Raw genomic sequence first — 22,927 nt, 5'->3', positions numbered from 1 at the left:
TTAACTCCCATGGGATAATCCTTTGGTTCCTCCCTGACACATACACACATACATACAGAGGATTGGCAGATACCTGGGCTATCTCTTTCCCTCTTTTTTTCCTCTGGCACTGCTTGTCTGCCTGTCCCTCCTGGCTGAGGCCCATGTGGCTGCTGAAAGCCTCGAGATCCTATCGAGGCAGGACAGACAAGCAGCGTCACAGGGACTGGGGATGAGAAGTTTTAAAAGCAGGTTTAAGGTGTTCAGCTGGGTAATGCACTGGCGGACCGGAGACAATGAGCTGTTTTACAGTAGTCCTTTAAGACCGAGATGAAAATTAAATTGAATAATACACACAACATATAGCCTGACCAATATATCGGTCAACAGATTATGGGTCGATATCATCAGTATTATCGGTAAAGGCATTTACAACAACCGATAAATGGAAATTTTTTAAAAAGATAAGGAAGAAACATCGTCCAACAATGTAACGAGTGTTGATGCTGCATAGTTTCTCCATCAGGGGGCACTCTACAACTTTCCTGTTGGCAACACACATGGGCACACAAACTTGTAACCATAAAATGAACTTTATTTTTAAATTCAAGTGTCATAATATTTTAGTACTGACTACACCTAACAAATGTCAGGGAAACAAGATTTTGAAATTTCCAAATATCGGTCCTAAAAATCTTATATCGGTCAGATTCTAACACGAAATCAAAAGCTCTTACGTTACTTGCAGGTAACATGATATACAGTAACTTCACATACATGAAACATTATCTGGTTCGATATCCCTACAGTGACAGCTTCCCCCACTGATGAATGGTGGCGCTAGAGCGTTAGTAACCATACCAACCGGTAGCTCCACCAGCTGAGGGTGAGCATCAGGATAATTACCCTGACAAAGGCAGCTCTGTGCCTGGGTGCAGCCCCTCCGGAGCCAGCCCGTCTGGGGCTTGCAGGCTGGAGCGCGTCTCCTCCCCACCTCTCCTCCACCACCACCACCACCGCCGCCAACACTGCTACTGCTTTCTCAATGCACTTTGTCTCCTCTCTGTGCACCGGGAGACGAATGCAATTAAGTATGTGCATGAGCACGAACACATACATGCACTGGCACTGCTAACACAGCGTTTGGCGGCATTTTCACAAACAGGTGAATGGAGACAGCAGCTATGTGTGGACACACACCTCACGGTCATAAATTACCACACAAACACGGCGACAGGTAGACAGAGACGTGAGGAGGCTCCACGGTCTTTTACAGCCTCGTTAACAGAACCCAAAGGTTTATTTGCAAGTTGCCACAGCAGCAGACACATGGACGAATCACTAAAATAAATAAAAGGAATATTAAAGTAATAGTCTAGTGCAATAAATAATCAGCAGACATATCTGAAAAATAGTTTACTACCTGGAATTTAAGGACAGACATGCTGCCACACACCAAAACAAAAAAAAAGTGTCATCTTATTTAAGTAAAACATGACTAATTAATGTAACCACAGGTATTAGATTGACATTTTCACAGTTGATTGCGTTTACAGTTGAGGTAGAATCTCTCCCACCAAGCTCCATTAGGACTTATTTATGTAACTCAATTAGACATGCTCTGTTTCACCCCCGGGACTAATGTCCCTGTCAAGCCAGTTAAGCTGCTAATGTTAGCGTTAGCCACAGCTCATTCACTGGTTCCCCCCAGCTCTTTCTGCTAACATCTCACTGCTTCAAACAGACGAGGGTTAGAAGTCCAAATATTTACAGGAATAGTAATTATTGAAAAAAACAGGACATACTCTTTGTAATACAACAAAGATTGCTAAATTAGCAACAAGTTATATGCTCAAATAGTACACTATAATTTTTAGCCTTGCGCCACTGAAAAATACCAATTATGGCAATTAAGGTTAAATACAGCTTTTAGCATAAATTGTGCCGTTTGTGGTTCTCAAACAGACCACAATGAATTGTCAAATTAAATGATAGCTGATGTGGGGTAAGGTAATGCGTATAATTGAACAACAGTTAATAGAAAAATCACATATGATTTAGTCACAACATTATTAAGAAACAATAGATTGTTGTGAAGTTGCAAGGCCAATCAAAAGAGAAAAGACAATCTAGGAGCAAAGAAAAACAAATCAGCCCGAGTTTGAGTCTCTTTCAACCGCATCTGAAGACGTACGAGTTTTAAATTAAAAAAAAAATAAAAAAATGCGCTGAATATCATCCCTTCTCTGTCTTGGAAATGATCTCTTGTGTCTTGTGTTATAAGGAACTTACAGGTCATTTCTCCAGTCTACACACCGGTTTCAGCCGATTATTCAAAAGACAGAAGGAGTTATAAAGTGAAAACAACTGAAAGAGTAAGTTTGTATGTGACAGACAGACATAAAACCGGGACTTTCAGATTCTCCTCCTGAGCTACCAGACGACTGTACACACATACTGTAGGCAGCTCCATTGTTTCCAGTCCACATAAACTACACTGTGGCCTTAAATGTGTCCTCAGCAACATTCACTCGAGGGCTTTGAAGAGCTTACTGTAGTAAAGAAGTGACACCAGAAATCTCATGGAAACCTTTCATGGACAAAGACCCATGTAAGAAGATTTTGATCATTTAGTGTGGACCTGAATTAATGACCCTAATCCTAGGTATTTAAAAAACAGCTCCATATGAGCCTAACTACACCTTCACCTCTCATCACAGAAGTGTTTCCCACCTTGTAAAGCCCAAAGAAGCCCAGGTCCCTGATGACCGACAGAGCGCTGACCCTCGGCCCCGTGGTGATCTCTCCTGCCACCTGCAGACGGATCTTTACTATCTCCAGAGGGTTTGTGAAGATCACCTGGGATCCTCCAGCCTGGAGGAACACATAAAAAACACAAACAAAGCGAACTTCAGAAAAAGGGAAACCCTCACTTTAACCGCTGCGAATTAAACCCAATTTCAATGACGGCTTTGTCTGTGCTTTAACGTGAGAATTCAAGTGTTGCCCCAGATCCACTTAAGCGATTTCATTTCAACATAACGTGCTGAAATAAAAATCATTATGAGACAAAACTGCTACAATTATCTGGCTTATGATGTAATTTTAGCAATGTTGCAGCCTCAGCAACCAACTTCAAAACAAACACGGAGAGAGGAGGAGAGTACCAGGAATATCCAGCTGATGCACGCGAGTCTGTCAGCTGTTTGTCTTCATCACCCAGACCCTGCGGGGACTCTGACTTCTCTTTTTCTCCCTAACCTCTCGTTTCACATCATCCTCCAAACCTGTACTTGTGATGGGGGGGGGGGAACCGCTACAGCAAGTTCAGGCTGGTTTCTGTGTCTTTTTCTGGTCAGCAGTGCTTTTAAGTGCATAAGAGGTAGCTGCTGTGAAGGAGTTGGGGCAAGACAAATGGTTAGCTGTGCAGTGGGGGGAGCATGGCGGCATTTCCAGGACGCTTCGAGACACTGGGAAATGGAGAGATTTTTATTTGGGCTTTTTTACCCCCTTTCACCAATTCGCTGACTCTCTCCCTGTTTCTTGCTTTGACCTGCTCTCAAAATGATCTCTCTCATCTTGTCCAATATCGTCCGCCTCTGCCAACGGTTGCCAGTGGTTACCGAATCTACACGCAAAAGGGCGGCACATCGCAATTAGATAGCAATCGGTTGCCATGGCGCCACTTCTGTCTTAAATAGGCCTGGTCTGTTTGTTGTTGTTTCTCTCCCTTTCTCCCCCTCCTGCGTTTTGCATCGTTATGAATGATGGATTGTGCTCGTCACCTCTTGCCTTACGGGAAGCTGCAATCTGCAAACGTGGGCACTGTTTTTTGCTATGAGTCCCCCGGCTTTAAGCATTACCATGTACTGCTTAAGAGGAGAGAGGGGAGGGAGGGAGGACAGACAGAGATTATAATCGTCTCATTGAAGGTGTGTGTGCAGCTGCTTTTTTTAAACAACACAAAGAATAATGGGTTACAGCTTCCCTTCCAGACCAAGAGAGTGAGAGAGAGGGCTGTGAATAGCAAGAGGGCTGCTGCATCTCACAGCTAACTCTTTATGACTTGTTTTATGGAAATAACCTAGTTGATTACATGCTGGCTAATAGCGCAAGCATTAAGAGGCTATTGGCCCCGGCCCTTAGCAGTGCTGGCTGCTTCAATTGGATTCAAATGAGACTTGAGATGGAGGAGATAGAGATGTTGTTTATTTGAAATGGGTAAACAACAACACTGTTCAGAGAGATGAGCTGACAATTAGATCTGACAACATGAGATAAAAAGGAGTGGTTGAGGGGTTTTTTTTGTTTTGTTTTTTTTGGTGCTGTCGAACCACCCCAGAGTCCTGCATAACTCTGGAGGGCATGTGGGGCAGGAAAAAAAGAGTGAAATGCACAGAAAATAGCGAGTCAGACAAATAAACAAAAGGCGCTAATGAGAGAGAGAAGAGGAGCAGTCAAAACAAGAGAAGTGAAGGAAAGGTCGAGACTGAGGCAGAGAGGTTGAGGGTTGTGATTATGGAGTGACAGCGTCGGCAGTCCTCTGATGATTCCCAGGTAATTACAAGGCAAGGTGATCCTCGGAAACCTGGGTCGTCAGCACCTTATGCACGGATCGCAGCTCCTTGGCCGTGTGTGTGTGCTGGAAAAGGAGCTTAGTAAAAGTTTGAGGACCTGCCCACCATCAACCCTAAACACGTATGCCGACCACGCACTTACACAGGAGATTAGCACCAGCTAAAAACCCCCCACAAAAACACAAAAACAAAAAAAAGAAAAAAATGTAACCACCATCTATAAATGATAATCACGGCTTCATTTGTGGCCGGGGCGTGCGCATGTTAGATTCACTGATAATGTTTTCATAACTCACGTCAGGCCTGAATAAGAAACTCATTAAAAACCACAAACGCAAACTGTAACACATTCACAATGAATGGGAACAAACAACCCCGCTCCTCCTGTCAGCAATGACCCAGCAAGTATTTCGTGTAACTTAAGTCCTGAAACGCAGGCCAGTTACTGCCAGATAAGCATCCACCCAGCTCGGTAAACGGAGCATGCCATTCTTACCAAATAATCATTAGAAACTGGCAAACCCACACCGGAGCTTAATGGTGCTGAGCCGCAGGTTTAAGGACAGAAAAGAGGAGGAGGAGGAGAAGGAGTGTGAGAGGTGAGAAGAGAAAGAAAAGGGACCTGAAAACCAACACTTTGGGGCAGATAAAGATAAAGATACTGACATATGAAAAGTTTTCTTCACAGAAAGCAAACATATCTTCTCTTTTTCTTTCTCGCTTCTCCTTTTTTTCATCTTTACAGACTGTGAATCTGAGGCCGACATCGTGGTCCAAACCAACACTTTCACAGCTACCAAATGATATAAACAGATTTCATGTGCTGTGGCTGGAGCCTCGCTAAAACAGGGTTCAGGGAGGTTTGACGTCTGTGTGTGAGTGTGAGAGCGTGTGTGTATGTGTGAAGGCAAAACGGAAAAGTGAGGACACTTTTTCACCCCTCTTCAAAGAAATGTTTGAGGGTTTGGACTCATTTTTTAGGGTTAAGATTAGGTTCAGCGCTATGTTAAAGTTGGGGTAAGGAACTGACTTGTTAAGGTTAGCATAAGGGGCTAGGGAACGCAACAGGTCCTCATAAAGATAGCCATACATGTGTGTGTAAGTGTCTGTGTGTGTGAGTGTGCATGTGTGTAAGATAAAGTGGCAGGCAGAGTGCAGTGCCAGCACTAACACCGGGGCCTCAGCCAGGATGAAAGGAGCTGTCACGACGGCTCACGGAGGAAAAGAGGAAAAATCCATCCATCCACACTCCTCTCCTCTACATTTATCCTCCTCCCCTCTCTCTGCGACTTTTATGGTTCTGCTTTTAAATTCATACAAGTTATTATTATTATTATTATTATGTTGTTTTTTTTTTAAAGGCAACCACTATTCTTCACACCCAGGACACCACAGAGCACGTCCTAAGTATATTTACTTTGCTGTATGTTTTCCATTTCTCTCTCTCACAAAAGAAAATCGCCATCCAGAATGTAAGTTACAGCAAATGTACTGTGCCATAACATTTCTTAAACATATTCCCAGAACTAATAAGGTCAATTGAATGTGCCTGAGTGGAGCTAAACCCATAATGACTTGTGTATCCTGAAATACTTTGCTTTAGTGATCGACATCAAAAGAGGGTTCAGTGAAAGACCTTCTTTCATTTGGCCTGGCTAAAGCTGCCAGCCTTGTAGGACCGAGTGTGTGTGTAAGAAAGTAAGTGTGTGAGTGTGTGAGTGTGTGTGTGTGTGTACATGCATTGAGGGGTAAGTAGGGTGGGGCAGGGGTTAGACTTTGACAGGTCAGTGATCAAAACCCATGACTGGAGGGGGAGCAGGTAACAAACTGAGTAAGGGGGGACTCAGGTATCAGCAGCTGTCAATCTTTGTGTGTGCGTGTGCTTGTAGTGCACACACACCTCTCTGAGCATGCACAGTGTGTGTGTGTTTGCTCTTTCAAATGTACAGGTTCCATCAACAAATAGAAACCCCTGGACTCCAAAACAAGTCCATGTCTGTCTGCTCAACTGTCAGCATAGTTAAGACATGCATGCCGCCTCAATACTGCACACACTGCCTGAGTGCTGTGCAGCATCACTCCAACACAGTGCACTCTGCAAAGGCAGAGGGTGCACACCGAAATATGTATTTTGACTGTATTTGATTATGCTCATAATATTTTCTTGAAAACGACTCGGCCTTTTGTGTCTTTTCAGTAAAAAGGGAGTAACAAGCTCTTCAGTGCGTTTTTATTTCTGTAACAGCAACGAAAAAAGAGTCAGTACAGAAGAGAGCAGGCATCAGTGGCAGTGATTTAGTCAGATCATAAAAGAATGAGCTATGGTTGAGGTGGGATGGAAAGCAGCTGTAAGCAGACTAAAGCAACTTCAATAGCATGTCCTATATCTAAATTACTAATTGGATGTGCAAAATGGTCAGCTGAGGCATCAGATGGCAGCTTTTAATAGTTTTTGATATGTTCAAAGGCTGCGATAAGGAATCAGCTGTATCACATGGTGTGTGCACATTCCCAGGTGAGCTACCAAAGTTAAAACAGCTCCTTGATATAACACCCAAAACCTGTTCAAGCAGTTGCACCTGACCTTCACTTAACCTACAAACAAACGGAGGCGTTCTCACATAGAAATACAACAAATGTAACAGCTGTCTATAAACTTACACATCCACCAGCCAGGATCTCAGCAGCCAGCGGGACTGTACCGTCCTTCTGTCTGGTCTTTCCACGCACAAAATCATTCACCTAGAGACACAAAATGTATGCTTTAGAACATAATACAACACAATAACACAATAATCAACAGACACAGTTGTAGCCATATGTTTTTAGACAGTGACAATGAGTTTGTCAAGTTGCCATTATACATGACCACAGTGGTTTATAAATCAAACAGTCAACATGTGATAGAAGTCCTGACTTTCAGCTTTAATTCATAGGGTTTAACCAAATTTTTGGATTAACTGATCAGTTTTGCAGCATTTGGCTGAACTTGAGCAGAGAGTACCGCCCTATACACTTCACCATTCATCCTGCTGCTTCTATCAGCAGTCACTTCATCTGTCAACACAAGTGACCCGGCTCCAATGGCCATGCCACAACATTGCCTCCATCATGTTTTACAGACGATGTCTTATGCTTTGGACTTACAGCTGATTCTGTCCTCCGTAGCTTTTCTCCATCCCTCCTAGTTGGAGGAAACAATCGAAAGCTTTAATCCTAAGTTTGTTTTTCAGAACTATGCAGGTCCTTTTCAATGCTGCCTGTATTTCCATTCATGAAAGCATCTCTTAATATTAGATTTTAACAATAGCAAATCAAGATTGTTTCTTGACTTGGTTAGAAGTTTTGAGTCATGTTTCTTTTTCAAGGAAATGGTTCTGTGATCATTCACCCAGTTGACTTCTATAGTCTTTTGGGCCTTTGTGGTGTTGCTGAGCTGGGCAGAGCATTCACTCTTTTAAAGAATGAACTAGATTGATGATTTGGCTACTGTTAAAGGTTTTCCTATCTCTCTGATAGCGTTATTTTGGGGCATTTTTTAGCTTAATGATAGCCTCCCTTCCTCTTTGGACCTCATACTGTGTGTTTTAGTGAAGTACTACCAAATACAAGTTCAACACTTGAAATCAACTCTACTCCATTTGTCATGAAATATTGAGGGAGCAGACCTCAACTGGCCATGAAAGTCCTTGTCACTCAACTGATTTGTAAATAAAATCTGAAACAGTGAAACTTCTCCAGTTACTTTTCAACCTCTGAAAATGAGGAGTATGTATAAAAATGACTGCAATTCCTAAACAGTTTAAACAACATTTCGTTAAACTCCTTGAATTAAAGCCGAATGTCTGTACTTTTTACATCTTGCTTGATTTGAAATCCACTGTGATCGTGTACAGAAAGTGTCTCACTCTCCAAATACTTATGGACCTAAATGTACTGACACATGCTTCAATGATGGTGCATGCCACTTAGCGTACCACAAATGTTACACTGCATGCTGTAAATGCTCCTCTGACTGACAGTTTACAAATGCAGAAAAACAGGAAGGTTAAGGAAGTAGCTATGTGTTTGTAACTATGTATCTAATTGTTTGCTTTATAAAACGATCTAAAACTCATACAATAATTTAAAGGCATTAAAGACCCTCGTGCATCTCTGCCTGAGTGCATGTGTCTGCACGTGCTCTAACACAGCGACTTACTGTGAGCTTTATGGCTTTCTCGGGCGCCACACCCAGTAGCTGTGGTACCAGACCTATCATTAGGAAACGACAAGATGATTAGAAAAAAAGACTGCCGTGGTACCCCCACTCTCACACACACACATGCATACATATATATACATATACCACTTCCCCACGTTCCACATCAATGTGTGGCTTCCCGCTGCATGCGCCCGACCGTGCAAGATCCCCCAGACGCTAATGAAATCTATTGATGTGGAGTGTGGGGACATCAGAGTAGAAAAAAGAGAGCGAGAGAGAGAGAAGAGGATGAAGGGGCAAAGAGAGGATGAAGTGAGCGAAACTGCTTCCCAGAATAGGAAAAAAGGGCAGTGTATAAAACAAAGCCACCAAAAGTTTACGCAGACCTCAATTACAACCCAGAGTCGGGTAAAAATAAACAAAAATAATCACAACGGAGCACAATGAAACTTGGCCCCCTACCCAGTCCCAAGGCACAAATCACTCACGCTCAACCATTTGTTCAAAGTAGCACACACACTTCATAATCGAGTCCTTTGTGTGTAGTGAGGCCAAACATACACACACAAACAACCACACACACAACCATATACCCAATTTGGAAGTTGCAAGTTTTGGCTAGCCTGAAAAAGAGAAAAATCAGCAGACATGTGTTCATGAAAACAAAATATACACAACAGGTTTGTTATGGAATATTTTGACAAAGTCTTCTCCATCGTGTTTCTTTCTTGTGCTGTCCCAGCATCGCACTGTAAAGCAGTTTTGGGCCGTTAATTCCCCTCTCTTCCTTCTGAAGAATGTTTCAACAGAGAAGGCCCTTTCAACTTACATTACATAACTACAGTTTAGGTGCCAGGATACCTGTCTCGCTTTCTATCTGGAGCCAGACCTGTCTGCGTCTGTCACTTCACTCTTCATAGCCTTTGTTTCCCACAGAAATTCAAGCATTCAAGTTTCCTCTCGCGAAACCTAGTTCTGTCAATCAAAATCATAGGATTTTTTTTTTAAAGCCCCACTGCCATTCCAGGAGACCTCTTTTCAATCCTCCTTTAATCTGACCCCAACAATGCAGACACTCTAACCGCAGTTTCTGAAGGCAGGGCAGGTAGTCATTACTGGTGTCGTGCCCTGGTATGTACGTACCTGCATGCCCAAGTAGTCCCCTGCATGCCTACATACTTGTGTGTGTGTAATGTGTTTGTACCGGTGTGTAGGTCTAGACGTGCGACATCACTACATCGTGACACAGGCCTCAAGGTATGTGGCTTTGCGTGTGACGTTCATTGTGCTGCTCTGAAAGTCCCCAGCCAGCCGGTAATCACTTCAAAGAAGCCAGGTCAACAGAGAGGTGAACTCACACCGCCCTCCTGTCCACCCTACACTTTTCTTCTCTCATCTTCTCTCGATTCCCTTCTCTTTCATTGTTCCTACTACTCGATTCTTCTTTGTACTCCCTCATCTCAGCCCCTCCTTTACTTTAAAAACCTGTTTTGTAGATTTGACCGCCAGTGAGTTGTTTTCCCTGAAAACCTATAGTTTTGAGGAAGGATTCGATTTACTTTAGTGTTGACTAAATGTAAAGAGCTGTTTGTTAAAACCACATAAAGTATTTTTTAAAATACTGATAAAAGTTACGTGGAAAGTGCCTGTGATACATTTTAGTGAATGCATATGAGAGGTTCTCAACAAAGCAGCTACTTCCTGAGATGAAAAATGAAGCCAAAAATTGTAATTTCCAGCTGGTCCCAAAAACAAGTCAATCTTCATAGACTTGCATGAAAAAATACCCATCTTAACAGTATTAAAACGCATGAACAAAACAATAAAAACCAGATTTGGGAAGAATGTTGCACAGTGCAGGTCGGTGTTGGATCAATCCCGACTCCTCTAGTCTGCATAAAATACTGAACCCTGTGTTCACCCCAACGCATCCATCAGAGTGTGTGTGGGTATGTGAATGTAAGGACCATTTTTGTGAGGTTTTGATATTTTTTTGGTCTATTACGCAATACTTTCAGTACTTACAGTAGTTCACGGATGTTTATTGTCATCAAAGAAATTAGCATTCTACCCTCTCATCCAAATATGCTAACTTCTGGCTCTAAAAGAAAAACGGGGGTCAAAATGCTAACTTTGATACTTCAAAATGTGGAGTCCAGAAACGACTGTGTCATGCCATCTTTTATAGTCTGTAGCCTTTCACATCTGACTCACCCCCACAGCTTCTGTCAGAAACCTTCTCAACACTTAATTTCAAACTCTCAGGTTACCATTTCGGTATGTTTGGTTCACTATTAAGTTCGTGTCTTTGTTTGTGTATATGTCAAGTATGAATAAATAACACTGGAGGTTCGCATGTTCTCTACATGTACGCTGACCTCGGTAAAGGCCGAAGAAGCCCTCGTAGCGCACCACCTTCTTGAAGCAGTCGAAGCTGTTCTTGTACATGAGCTCTCCCACCAGTGATCCGCTGCTCCTCTGGTTCTGCATGCGTGTCTTCACCAGATCAATGGGGTACACTGCTGTGGCACCCACAGCTGCAGAGAGCAAGACACGTTTATTTAGATGCTGAGTGTTTTTATGAAACAGATTTTTTACTCACAGTAGGTCTTATGACCATTACCGTTTCTCTCCCCATGGAAAACTGAGTGACTCACAATACCCATTATTCCATGACACATATTCCAAGACGATAAGGAATTATGTATTTACACTCACCGACCACTTCATTAGGTACACCTGTTCGACTGTTAATACATTAATCCAAACATGAGAGCAAATCAATCCTGTACACAGACATGGTTAAGACGAATGGGGAAGGAAGGTGATTTAAGTGACTTTGAGTGCAGCATGGTTGTTGATGCCGGACGTGCTGGTCAGAGTGTTTCAGAAATTGGAATTTTTAAAGTGGATCTCTAGTGTTTACAGAGAATGGTCAGAAAATGAGAAAATCTCTAGTGAGTGGCAGTTCTATGAACTAAAATGCCTTGTTGATACCAGAGGTAATAGGAGAATGGCGAGACTGTAACACTAACAAACAAGGTATGCAGAAGAGCATCTCTGAATGCACAACATGTCCAGCCTTGAAGCAGATGGACTGCAGCAGCAGAAGACCACACCAGGTATTGATTCTGTGAGGAAAGGAGAGGAATTCACGCAGGCTCATCAAAGTTGGACAATAGAAGATTGGAAAAGCGTTGCCGGGTCTAATGAGTCTCGATTTCTGCTGTAGCATTTAGATGTTTAGATCAGAATTTGGTGTAAACAACATGACACCATTGATCCATCCTGACATGTTGTAATAGTTCAGGGTGCTGGTGGTGGTTTAATAGTCTGGGGGATATTTTCTTGCCACACTTTGGGCCCCTTTAGTACCAGTTGAGCATGGTTTAAATGCCATAGCCTACCTGACTTTTGTCGCTGATCACAGTATACCAATCTTCTGATGGCTGCTTCCAGCAGGATAACACACCATGCCACAAAGCTCAAATCATCTCAAACCGTTTTCTTGAACATGGCAATGACAGTTCACCGTCTCTACACCAATGGCCTCCCCATCCACCTCAATCCAACAGGGCACTTTTACGATGTGGGGGAACAGAAGATCCACATCATGAACAGCAACTGTGTGATGCTGTCATGTCAAAATCTCTGAGGAATGTTTGCAAAGCTTGCTGAATCTGTGCCATGAAGAATTAAGGCAGTTGTCAAGGCAACAAGGGGGACAACGCAGTACTTGCTAGGTGTACCCAAATGATGTAGCCGGTGAGTGCATTTACAGCACTGTGTAGACCACCTGCATCTTTTAATATATATGTTTTTAATTTTTGGTCCTAGTGTATTGGTAACAGTCTCAAGAGTTGCAATACAATATTTTGCCCCACTGTACTTACCTTAACCAGCATCTGTAACCCTTTCCTGTGTTTCACAACATCAAACAGAAACACTGATAAAGTGCTACACACATAGACTAAGATATGTTTATATAACTCATGGGGAATAACTTGTGCAAAGATTAGTTTGTTTCCAAGTACAAAAATACAGTGGCTTTCATTGAGACTACATTAATTATTAAGTAGAAAGACCTGTGATCTGTTTTAACAGCATAGTCTCTAAAATAATCTCAGTAAAGAACATGCAGAGCCTCATACATGTATACAAAAAGATTAAGTGGCGCATACAAATTTTTTTTAATAGAAATTGTCTCAATCACCAGTGAGCTTGAGCTTGGAAGACTGAAGTTCATAAACAAATTCATAAAAGGCTCGCTGTAAGACAGACTAGAAAAGACTTGCTTGACTTAACAAATATCATGTTTTAATCTTAATGATAGTGTTTAAATAAATGTCATATCATAACTGAAACTTGTGCACAAAGGAGTGGAACAGGTGATCTTATAAAGAAGTTGTGGCTTATATCAATAATCAAAATCTCACTATCAAACGTCATATTTCACTTAGCAATTTAATAAAGCCGACAAAAATCTTTTTCAGTACCGACTCTGTTCATTTTTATTATTGGGGGGGGGGTTAAAAAAAACAAAAACTATCTGCACTGTCAGATCCCACTATAGAAAGGTGAAAAAAACGTTTTGGTAATTTGTGTGAAATGACCCTTTAAGAGCAGAGACGGAGGAGGAGGAGGAGGAGGAAGGGGAAGTCTTTGGGAATAATGTTAATAAAGATGTGTTTTGAGTTGTAGTGTCTTCAGCCTGTCACGCGGACACAAACAAAAAGAACCGACCCAAGGCGACAGGCTTAATTAGAGAGAGACCGAGAAAGAAGAAGAAGGGATGATGGACCCATACCTCCTTATTAAGCTGTCTCCCTTGGGAAAGGAGGAGGAGGAGAAGGGAGGAATGAAGGAAGGGAGGAGGAAAAACAGTGGGGTGTCTGGAGCCAAACACAAGACCTGGGCACCACCCTTCACCCCCACCGTCACGTCTGTCTTCTCATCACTCACAAAGGTACAAAAGAGCACACAAGAGGGTTTTCCCATGGCACGCAGAGAGGCATGAGACAGGACAGAGCGAGACTGAGCGAGTGTAGGAGACTGAAACAGAGAGACAGAGACTGAGCGAGAACAAGGAAGAGAGGGAACACTTCTCTTTAAGCAGGAGAGTGACTGTTGCTCTTGTAAGAAAAGGGCAATAGAGGGGCCATTGTCCATTCTCTCTCACCCTTTTCTTATGAGGACAGCACAGGGCGGGGGGGTAGTAGGTAGGCAGGCAAGCAGGTAGGTGGATGGATAGGTGGGTGGTGGGGTGAAGGTATGTGGGGAGCCAATGGGGCGTGACTCTTACCCCCTGCTACTGAGCCAAGAGTGAATCTGTAGATCGACTCTGCCACCTGGATAAGGATGGGGCGGGAGCCGTCGCTGCCCGAGTGCTGCCCGCGCGCAGGAGAAGAGACAATTAAGACGTTAGTAAGGAAGTGAGAGAGGAGCTGAAGATGAGAGCTTGCACGACATACACCTGACAGGACAGCACACTTTAATCCCGACTCTTGTAAAACCCTGTATGCCACACACCTATTTCCACCCAGAATCCCACGCTAGTAAATCAGTCTGACAGTCTAGCACAATTACATTTGTATACAGTACAACAGTCATTTAATAAAATAATGCTCAGGAGAAATAGAAATGGATGAGCATAACGTCATTATTACAAAGTATCCCATAAAGATATTAAGTCTCATCCTAATAATGTTTTAGTATTTTTCTGATAATAATTGTTTAGATTATGATAAAGGTGAAAAACTTGTCAAACTTTAACTGGAGGATGTTTAGCCTTAAACAAATAAAATTACAAGCATGATTATCAAAACAATTACTTGCCAAACATAATTTGTTGAACTGATGTCATGTCAGGACTTAATTTTAAAAAAAGAGATCAGCTTGTAGAGTTTTGTTTAAACTTGCAACATTAACTGCGCTAATATACAGTGCTGTGCAAAAGTCTTGAGCCACCCTTGATTTTGTTCAATTTTGTTTCCATTGGGCCAGACCAGGGGTCCCCAATCTCAGTCCACGAGGGCCGGTGTCCCTGCAGGTTTTAGATCTCACCCTGGGTCAACACACCTGAATCACATGATTAGCTCATTACCAGGCCTCTGGAGAACTTCAAGACATGTTGAGAAGGTAACTTATCCATTTAAATCAGCTGTGATGGATCAAGGACACATCTAAAACCTGCAGGGACACTGGCCCTCATGGACTGAGATTGGGGACCCCTGCGCCAGACTTTCTTGTAATTTTTAAAGTGCTTTTAGCTGTAGTTCTCCAGGCTGTCTGAAGTTTTTCTTTGGACATTTGCTGCTTTTTCACTCATTTTCAGTCCAGGCCTTGTACCTGACATTTTTCAGAGGAATCTTTTGTGTTTGTTAAGCCGCTAAACTCTGACCTATGGATCAATCAAATACAAAAAAGGCACCTATCTGTGGGCATGAGCCGGTGCTATGTCCACACATATTAGATAACTTAGCAAAGAACCAATTTTAACTTGTATCTTTAGCTTGTAACAACATATATTTTGTTCCCTTTTTTTAAATTTAAATATGCCAAATTACACAAGAACTGGACTGAAAATCAGTGGCAACCCAAATTAGCACGGCTTCATTTTTCAGCATGATAATGATCCCAATGCACTAAAACCATACCTGGAAATAAAAACACACATTGCTTCTCTATTCCCATGTTCTGGACCTGAAAACAGGGTTTGATCTTTGGTTTCATTCTATAATACTGGACTTATTTTTCTACGACAGTTTGAACTTTAAGAGTGTTTAAACAAGAGAGCAACGTGTGAAAATGGCGATGCTTGTCTGAGAAAAGTGTATAAAGTGTGTAGTGAGGGGTTTTACAGCCTTAAAACATCTATAATAATTGTAAAAAATACAGTTCGCTACTTTGCGGATTTCACCTATCGCAGGTTATTTTTTAAACATAACACCCGCGATAAACAAGGGAACACTGTATAATATATATCCCATCCAAATGCCTTCCAAAGTCTACCTTGACTCAAAAAATAACAAACAAAAACCAAAAAACAGTATACATATATGAGTATACATAAAAAGGTGCTCATATGATCTGTTAACATAACTGATACAAAGTCTGTTACTCCCTTAGATTAACTTGAATCACAAAGGTGTATTCAGTGCCACCTGAAAAAGACCTTTGTGATCATTATCACTTCACCATGCAAAGAACAGAGGAGTGGTAACAGCCACACTCCCCCATTCACCTGAGGTACCTGTTGCCTTGGCTGGTCTCCTGAGACCTGACCACTAGACCCTGTTTGGGGGGTGGCTGCTTTTGTAGGGTTGTAGCTTTGTGTTTGTTTGTGTGTGTGTGTGTGTGTGTGTGTGTGTGTGTGTGTGTGTGTGTGTGTGTGTGTGTGCGTGCGTGTGCAGTGAGAAGGGAAGAGGTGGGGGAGTCTCTGGAACAGGGCCGCCTGTCAAACTGTACCCATGCTCCCTTCACATATCCTGCTCTTCTACTTCATGAGAAATGATTAAACGTTTCAATACTGTCAGCATGTTTAATGGAGAAAGAGGAAACAAGTTAACAGGATATAAAGAGAGAACAACTCAAACATGTATGAGAGAGAGAGAGAGGGAGTAGATTTAAAGAAAAAAAAGAAATGGGGAAAGAAGTAGCAAAGATGAGGAGAGAGAGCTCCAGTTAACTGAGGGCCAGCCCCTGAGTCCAAACCACAAGGGCCTAAAGTGGCTCATTGTGGTGGGACTGGCGTCTGTGCAGTGCTGGGCCCCTTTGCTTTCTCCCCTTTGGCCCAAGCCTGCTCCAGTATGGCCTGGCCAAGCATCTACTGTAGTGCTGGAACCCACCAGGCAACACAGCCCTGACCAAACAGCTGGAGAAAGAAAACAGTCTTCTGCTCATCCATCTGTACGTCCTTCTCGATTTTCTTTGTTACAAATTGCTCTTATTATCCAGCTACTATAGTCAACATGAAGTATGTTTGACATTCATTAGCTCATGAGGATGGCTCTGCTTGTCTTTATTTCCATGGATTTCTTGAGTTTTGTGTGTTTGTTTTTCAAGATGTCAACTGCACGCCAGGGAGAGGCATAGCGGTGTTTTCTCTGAAGAAAGTCTTTTAAGGTTCAATTCAATGATGGGAAATTACTTAAAACTTGGTGGGAACGACTGAAAGGGAGTAGGACTGATGAGTACTGGCCAACTTTCCATTTTTATACCTGACTAAACTTATTTGGATCTGTTACTCCTGCATTTCACTTCTATGCTTGTTTTGGAGGATTACTTACATGCAGGCGCTATCATTAACCTAAAATTGTAAATCTTCTTTATCTTTGCAGTCACATTTAGCCTAAGAGAATATATCAAAAGGGAAAGGAGCTGCCAGTGTGGAAGAGGAAACCAAACACATCAACAAGTCTTCATATTCTCTACCTGTCTCTGGACTTCAGCCAAGTTGTAGGGCAGGGCGCCCTCCTCCAGCGGAGCAATCTTCTCAATGTCTGCTAAACCAACACGTCTGGTGGAGACAGAGAAGGAGACAGAGAGTGAGAAGTTTCAAGTAACTCTCAGAGGATTATAACAATTCATCCATGTATCACCGAGCTCAAGCAAACCCGTCAGTCTGAAGTTACTCAGAGTTTAAAGACGCTACAACATCGTTTCAGATGAAAATATTGTGGCATTCACAAATCCAGACCTGTGCTTGGCATGACAGCGTTGGATAACCGACCAATAGAAAGTGATGACTCATGCTTCCTTTATCACTTCATCCAAGTATAACAAAGATATTTAATCTTTTCATGTCTCTCTATTGCATCTCTTTGACGGTCACAGAATTCCCAGGCTCAGGGAACTGGGAACGCCAAATCCTCCCCCTCCCCTCCCCACTCCCTCCCCATCTCCTCTGTATATTGGGACTATTATCTCTCACATCTCCAATCAAGGGGAGTGGAGCTACTGGGCTATTAAAGTATCCCATTGCCCAGAAATAATAATCAGGTGGTTTCTCAGGCCGGGGTTAGAAATTATGAGCGTACTGGTCGGGCCGCGAGGCAGATGCAAAGGAAGTGGGGGAATGTGAGACATATACAGTTGTTTTGTGCCACGGATTACAGGGATTGAAACTGCTCCTCTTTTTTTTTCTTTTTTTTTTTTAAGAATAAATGGGAGTTTGGTTTAGGTTCAGACTGAAAGAAGATTCCCTGGCACTGGATACATGTCTGACTCTTTTGATCCACTGCAGAGAAGTTTGACAGAGTGCTCGTCTCTCTGAGGTATGGACCCCGGGGCAAAATTTTCCCTTCAGGGTGGCAAGTTTGGAATAGTCTTAGACTGCACAAGTACTTGACTAGCTCAGCAGAGGCAAAATGGCTAAAGTATCAATTCAATTGAGTCTTCTAAACTGGTTTAATACAGCTCAAAATCACCAAATATTTTCTGCCTTTTTGTGAAATAAACATGAATTCTAGAGGAAAGGAAGTACACAAGCCAGTAGTGTCAATCTAAAATATTTCAGTTTGAACACCAGCTGACCTAAAAAGTATTTAATTTTTTTACTTTTACTTTTTCATATGTTCATCTTACCCACGAGGCTCCGACAGGTCAGCCAGCTGAAAGAGGATGTCGACCTCCATGGGCGTCACCTGGCCGAACCTTTGAGCTGCCACGATAAACTCCTCTGCAGGAAAAGGCAGATTTTCCATCATGTTTTCACTAATAAAACATTTAAATATATGTAGAAGTATTTAAAACCTGATACATAGCCTCTGCCTATCTTTGTCCGGGTCACATGTAACAGTCAAGAGCCAAAATGTCCCCTTGGCCAGGAAATATTCTGTGTCACTTTTGTAGTGCATTTCTGGCAAACTCTACAGGGAAGCACTGTAATCACAAACTTGAACCCACAACCGGCTTGTTTCAATGTAAATAATCAGGGAGGTAGAGCTGCTCGTCTCCCTCCTCTTTGCCTCCAGTAACTTGCTGAAGGACACTTCAACATGCAGACTAGGGGAGTTGGGGATTGGACCACCAACTTTCTGATTAGTAGACAATCTAATCCACCTCCTGAGCCACAGCCATCAGGCTAGACGGCTTCCCCTCCTTGAGCTAGGTTCGCTGGAGGTTTCTTCCTGTTAAAAGGGTGTTTTTCCTTCCCACTGTCACCAAGTGGTTGCTCAATTCAATTCAAATTTATTTATATAGCACAAAATCACAACTACAATTGCCTCAAGCCAGTTTAGATTGTAAGCTTAAGACCCTACAATTATACAAAGAAAAGAGAGAAAACCCCAACAATCATAAGACCTCCTTTGAGCAAGCACTTGGCGACAGTGGAAAGTGCTTTTGTTTAACAGAAAGAAATCTTCAGCAGAACCAGGCTTGAGGAGGGGCGGTCATCTGCTGTGACTGGTTGGGGTTAGGGGAAGAAGACAGGACAAAGATTTGCTGTGGAAGAGAGCCAGAGATTAATAATAACTAATGATTAAATGCAGAGTGATGTATACACATAGGTGGTTATCTGATTGTTGGGGTTTCTCTCATGCCTTACAACCTAAAGCACCTTGAAGCAACTGTTGTTGTAATTTGACTCTGTAGAAATAAAATTTAACTGAATTCTAAACATCTGAGATAACAGTTCAAAAGACGCAATCACAGAGGAGTCTTAAGATGTGAATCGACAGGTAAATAAAGAGGGGAGCTTTGAGGCACGGTTTCGCTTTCACCTTCAGTGTACAACATTACATCAACATCACAGAAGACAGCACCCCAATCTGCCTGTCCACTTCGCTCTCCTAAATATCTTTACTTGTAAGCAAGTTCAGAGATTCTTCACCCACCCTACTCTTAAGACAACAGCTCTCCCTTAATGCTGTGTTCACACCACTGCTCAGGACGTGACTGGCTGCAAGCCATCTTCAGTAGAAACATGGAGCTATAAGCTCACGACCTACTTGTTCCTTTAGCAGTGCAATGATGTGGTGTAGCAGTCACACATTGTTTATAGTGTGAATGTAGCAATTTGTTATTTTTCTGGCTGACAAATATAATAGATAACGAAAGCTTCTTTCACCAGATCGTTATACCAGACATACCCTTCATGGTGCAACCCTCACAGGCTTTTGTCTCCTCCCAGTCTCGGACCAGGACTCTTTCACATGTTAGACCAATATTTTAACCACTACACTATGGACCCAAAGATAATCAGTGCAGAAAGAGATTGGATTGGATGACTCAAGGCAACACAGACATCACATCTCACAGCAGAATTTGATAGTTGTTTCTCTTAAATACAAGGCTGAAATGGATGGGTGGTTAAACGATAAACACTGGACTTAGCTGCAGTGCATTATCCCTTTGTTGCTCTTGTCACTACAGAACACATATACGGAAAATCAAGTGGGTCCTCGAACTCCTCGTCTCCCTGACGAGGAGTTGGAGTTATCCGAGTTATTGTCAGTGGCTGCGTTAATGTTATGGCTCTATATGATGGATTTTTCCTTCAACTTCTGTCACTCACGGCAGCTTCCCTCTGCGAGTTGGTTGTGAGTTAAGAGTACAATGTGTCAAAGCACGCTGAAGAAATTAAAATAAAGAAATACGGCCATGGAGAGTTATGACTTTAAGACCTCTTTGAGGCAGCTTTAGCATGTCGTAACTTAAGACCTGCTCTATTGTTAAATGAAAAAGGAACAGGTTGACTGTAGGCAGGCTTACAGTGGAGGAGTCACCATTGTTTGACCTGCTTTATTCAAAGAGCAGCAGGCTGGGGTTGTGACAAAGTCGTCCTACACTGGAGCCATTCACCCCACAGAGGCTCAGCTTACCCCTGAGGCATGCTCTCTCTTTCCCTCTCTCTCTCTATCACATACACACACATCTATGAGTAAAAGCAGGTAATGCCAACAAGCATGTGAGGCAGAATAGTTACACAAGAATAAATAATTTAGGGGGGAAAAAAAGACCAATGCTGGGAAGTAGATGGTGAAAACCCTAGATAGGCATTTACCAACTTTATATTACTGCTTGATATTTAAGATATGAAAAGTCCTACTATCCCTTGCTAAGATAATCTTGGAGGCCATAAATACGCACGAAGCTGCTTTTTGATGGTAGCGTCAGCGTGCTAACATTTTCAAAATTACAGTGCATCCCAAAGCAGGTTTGTTCGTCACGCTCACCGTCTGAGTTTATCACGTCAGCGTGGTCACATCTGATAGTTACCACCGAGGGAAAAATAAAAGTCATGGAATCACCAAAGTGGTTAAAGTTTAAAGGGATGAATGTTTGCACTGAAAACTTACAGCAATCCACAGTGAATTTGACTCAAAACCAAAAATGTCAAACGCAAATGTCAATGATAGCACTGAGGAAAAGTCAGGGGAACACCTAAGTCATTATCTTCATCTGAACCATGAGTGTTTCCATAAAGTTTCATGCCAATCAGTTTAATAGCAAACAGGTCTCAAACCATGACGACCTGGGATGTCTGCGCAGAAGATTTTTTGAGTCATCTCAGCCTGGACTGATTGGTGGCAGACTGAAAAAAGTCAAAAATCTGATCGCAACAATTTACGTTTTAGATCTATTGTTGGTAAGAGCCAGACATCTCTCCTCAGCTTAGGACATGTAACACTGCTGGCTTCACTGGCCTGTTAAACTGATTTATTCTGCCGTTTAGACAGACGGTCACTTTTACTACCACAGCTTCATTCAAACACTCCCATGACAATAAGCCAAAGTACTTACATAATATTATGTGTAAGACACCCAGCCGACCGAGGTCGGAATTTTCTTAACAGCGATATTCTAATAGCTGATAATTACAGAAGTCGCATCATCCAAACATACTTTAGTAAACTGATGAGACAATAATTAAAGACTAGCTTATAAACTGTTACTCTCTGTGATCCTTCATCTGTAAGAGATCAAGTACGCAGGGTGATTTGCTGTTAGATCCTGACTTACATGTCAGGTATAATTAATTATAAGTAATTAATGAAGTTACTGAAGCTGCGCCTTGTGCTTAAATGTAACTCTGTGACATAAGAATGGCTTATGAGTGTCTCACGTTGCCGTTTCATGCCACATGAATGCAATGAACTCACAACAAACTAACCAAAGTTAAAAAAAACATTAGAAGTCTTGTTAAGTCGATCTGTCAAAGACTCTGTCATTGAAGCAAAGATAAAGATTTCAACATCTAATAAATAAACTGTGGAGCAAAGTGGACAAGAGAAAAACTCGGGATGTAAAAATATGCTTGCTGACTTTGAAGAGGTCAGTGTGCTCCTACAGAAACTAAAGGCACTCTGTAATGTTCATGGACAGATGTTTGTGCCAAAGCAAGAACACTTCAGAGATTTTGCTGTGTGCAGAAAATGTCTGTTCAGCCATTTTTACCCGAGCGGGCAGCTTTGAGCCTTCTATGACATTAGTTTGGGTAGCATGAACCTGTGAGACAGACAGAAAGCAGGTGTCTAATGAAAAAACCTTTTTAGCCCTAAATTATAAATACATAGGGCATTGACCAAAGAAATAGAAGAGACATGATGGCAGTCTCAATCTTGTGAATGCCAATGTGTTAATATGCAAAGTTAAAAATCACACACAACTGTTACCGGGCCGGACCAGCAGGATTGTAAGTTTGGACTTTCATGCAAAAAGAGGCTAGGGTTTTAAAAAAGCCAACATGACGCCGTCACATTAATGAAAAGGAGCGTATGTCTGAAAGGGCCTAAAGGTACACAGTCGTGACTTGTTCTGTGGCAGTGCACTGCTAGCCCAAAAAAGTGCATCTCCTATATAGGTCCCCTGTGTGCATACGCCCAAATTTACGCGTACAGCTTTGTGTAGGCGTTGAGCACTGTAATGGTGTCTCTGCAAAACAGTGGCCTTGTTGCGCATAAGGAATCAATCAGGATTATTACACATGTGTGCATGCTTGGCTGTGTTAATGCATTTTAATGCTTGAGCGTTATGTGAGAAATGCTAGAGAAGCGTGTGTTGCAACATGTACACAATCTTGATACATGCAGATGTGTGTGCGCTATTTGTGTGGAGCTGAGCATTCGCAGTCCCCAAGGAGGCCTTAATGACTTCGGGAGTGGAGAGTAGATAGGCGGTGGCCGTGAAGGCCTGGCTGGCTGCGGGCCACCCTGGGTCGAGC

The 22,927-nt window shown here is 42.4% G+C and overlaps 1 protein-coding gene across 1 annotated transcript in view; it reads right to left on the bottom strand.

Annotated features, from left to right (window-relative positions):
• LOC116319468 (calcium-binding mitochondrial carrier protein Aralar2) overlaps window positions 1-22,927 on the bottom strand; it is a 51,663-nt gene that overhangs the window by 8,161 nt on the left and 20,575 nt on the right. Inside the window, exons 8-14 of the mRNA XM_031738810.2 lie at window positions 18,346-18,439; window positions 17,194-17,278; window positions 14,063-14,147; window positions 11,139-11,297; window positions 8,758-8,810; window positions 7,218-7,298; window positions 2,713-2,853 (exon numbers count right to left, since the gene is read on the bottom strand). Coding sequence (XP_031594670.1) covers window positions 2,713-2,853; window positions 7,218-7,298; window positions 8,758-8,810; window positions 11,139-11,297; window positions 14,063-14,147; window positions 17,194-17,278; window positions 18,346-18,439 — 698 coding nt within the window. The remainder of the gene's footprint in view (window positions 1-2,712; window positions 2,854-7,217; window positions 7,299-8,757; window positions 8,811-11,138; window positions 11,298-14,062; window positions 14,148-17,193; window positions 17,279-18,345; window positions 18,440-22,927) is intronic.

The sequence above is a fragment of the Oreochromis aureus genome, linkage group 22, assembly GCF_013358895.1.
Source record: "Oreochromis aureus strain Israel breed Guangdong linkage group 22, ZZ_aureus, whole genome shotgun sequence".
Taxonomy (NCBI): domain Eukaryota; kingdom Metazoa; phylum Chordata; class Actinopteri; order Cichliformes; family Cichlidae; genus Oreochromis; species Oreochromis aureus.
The sequence above is the reverse complement of the archived record's forward strand: the minus strand, read 5'-3'. Positions and strand labels throughout refer to the sequence as shown.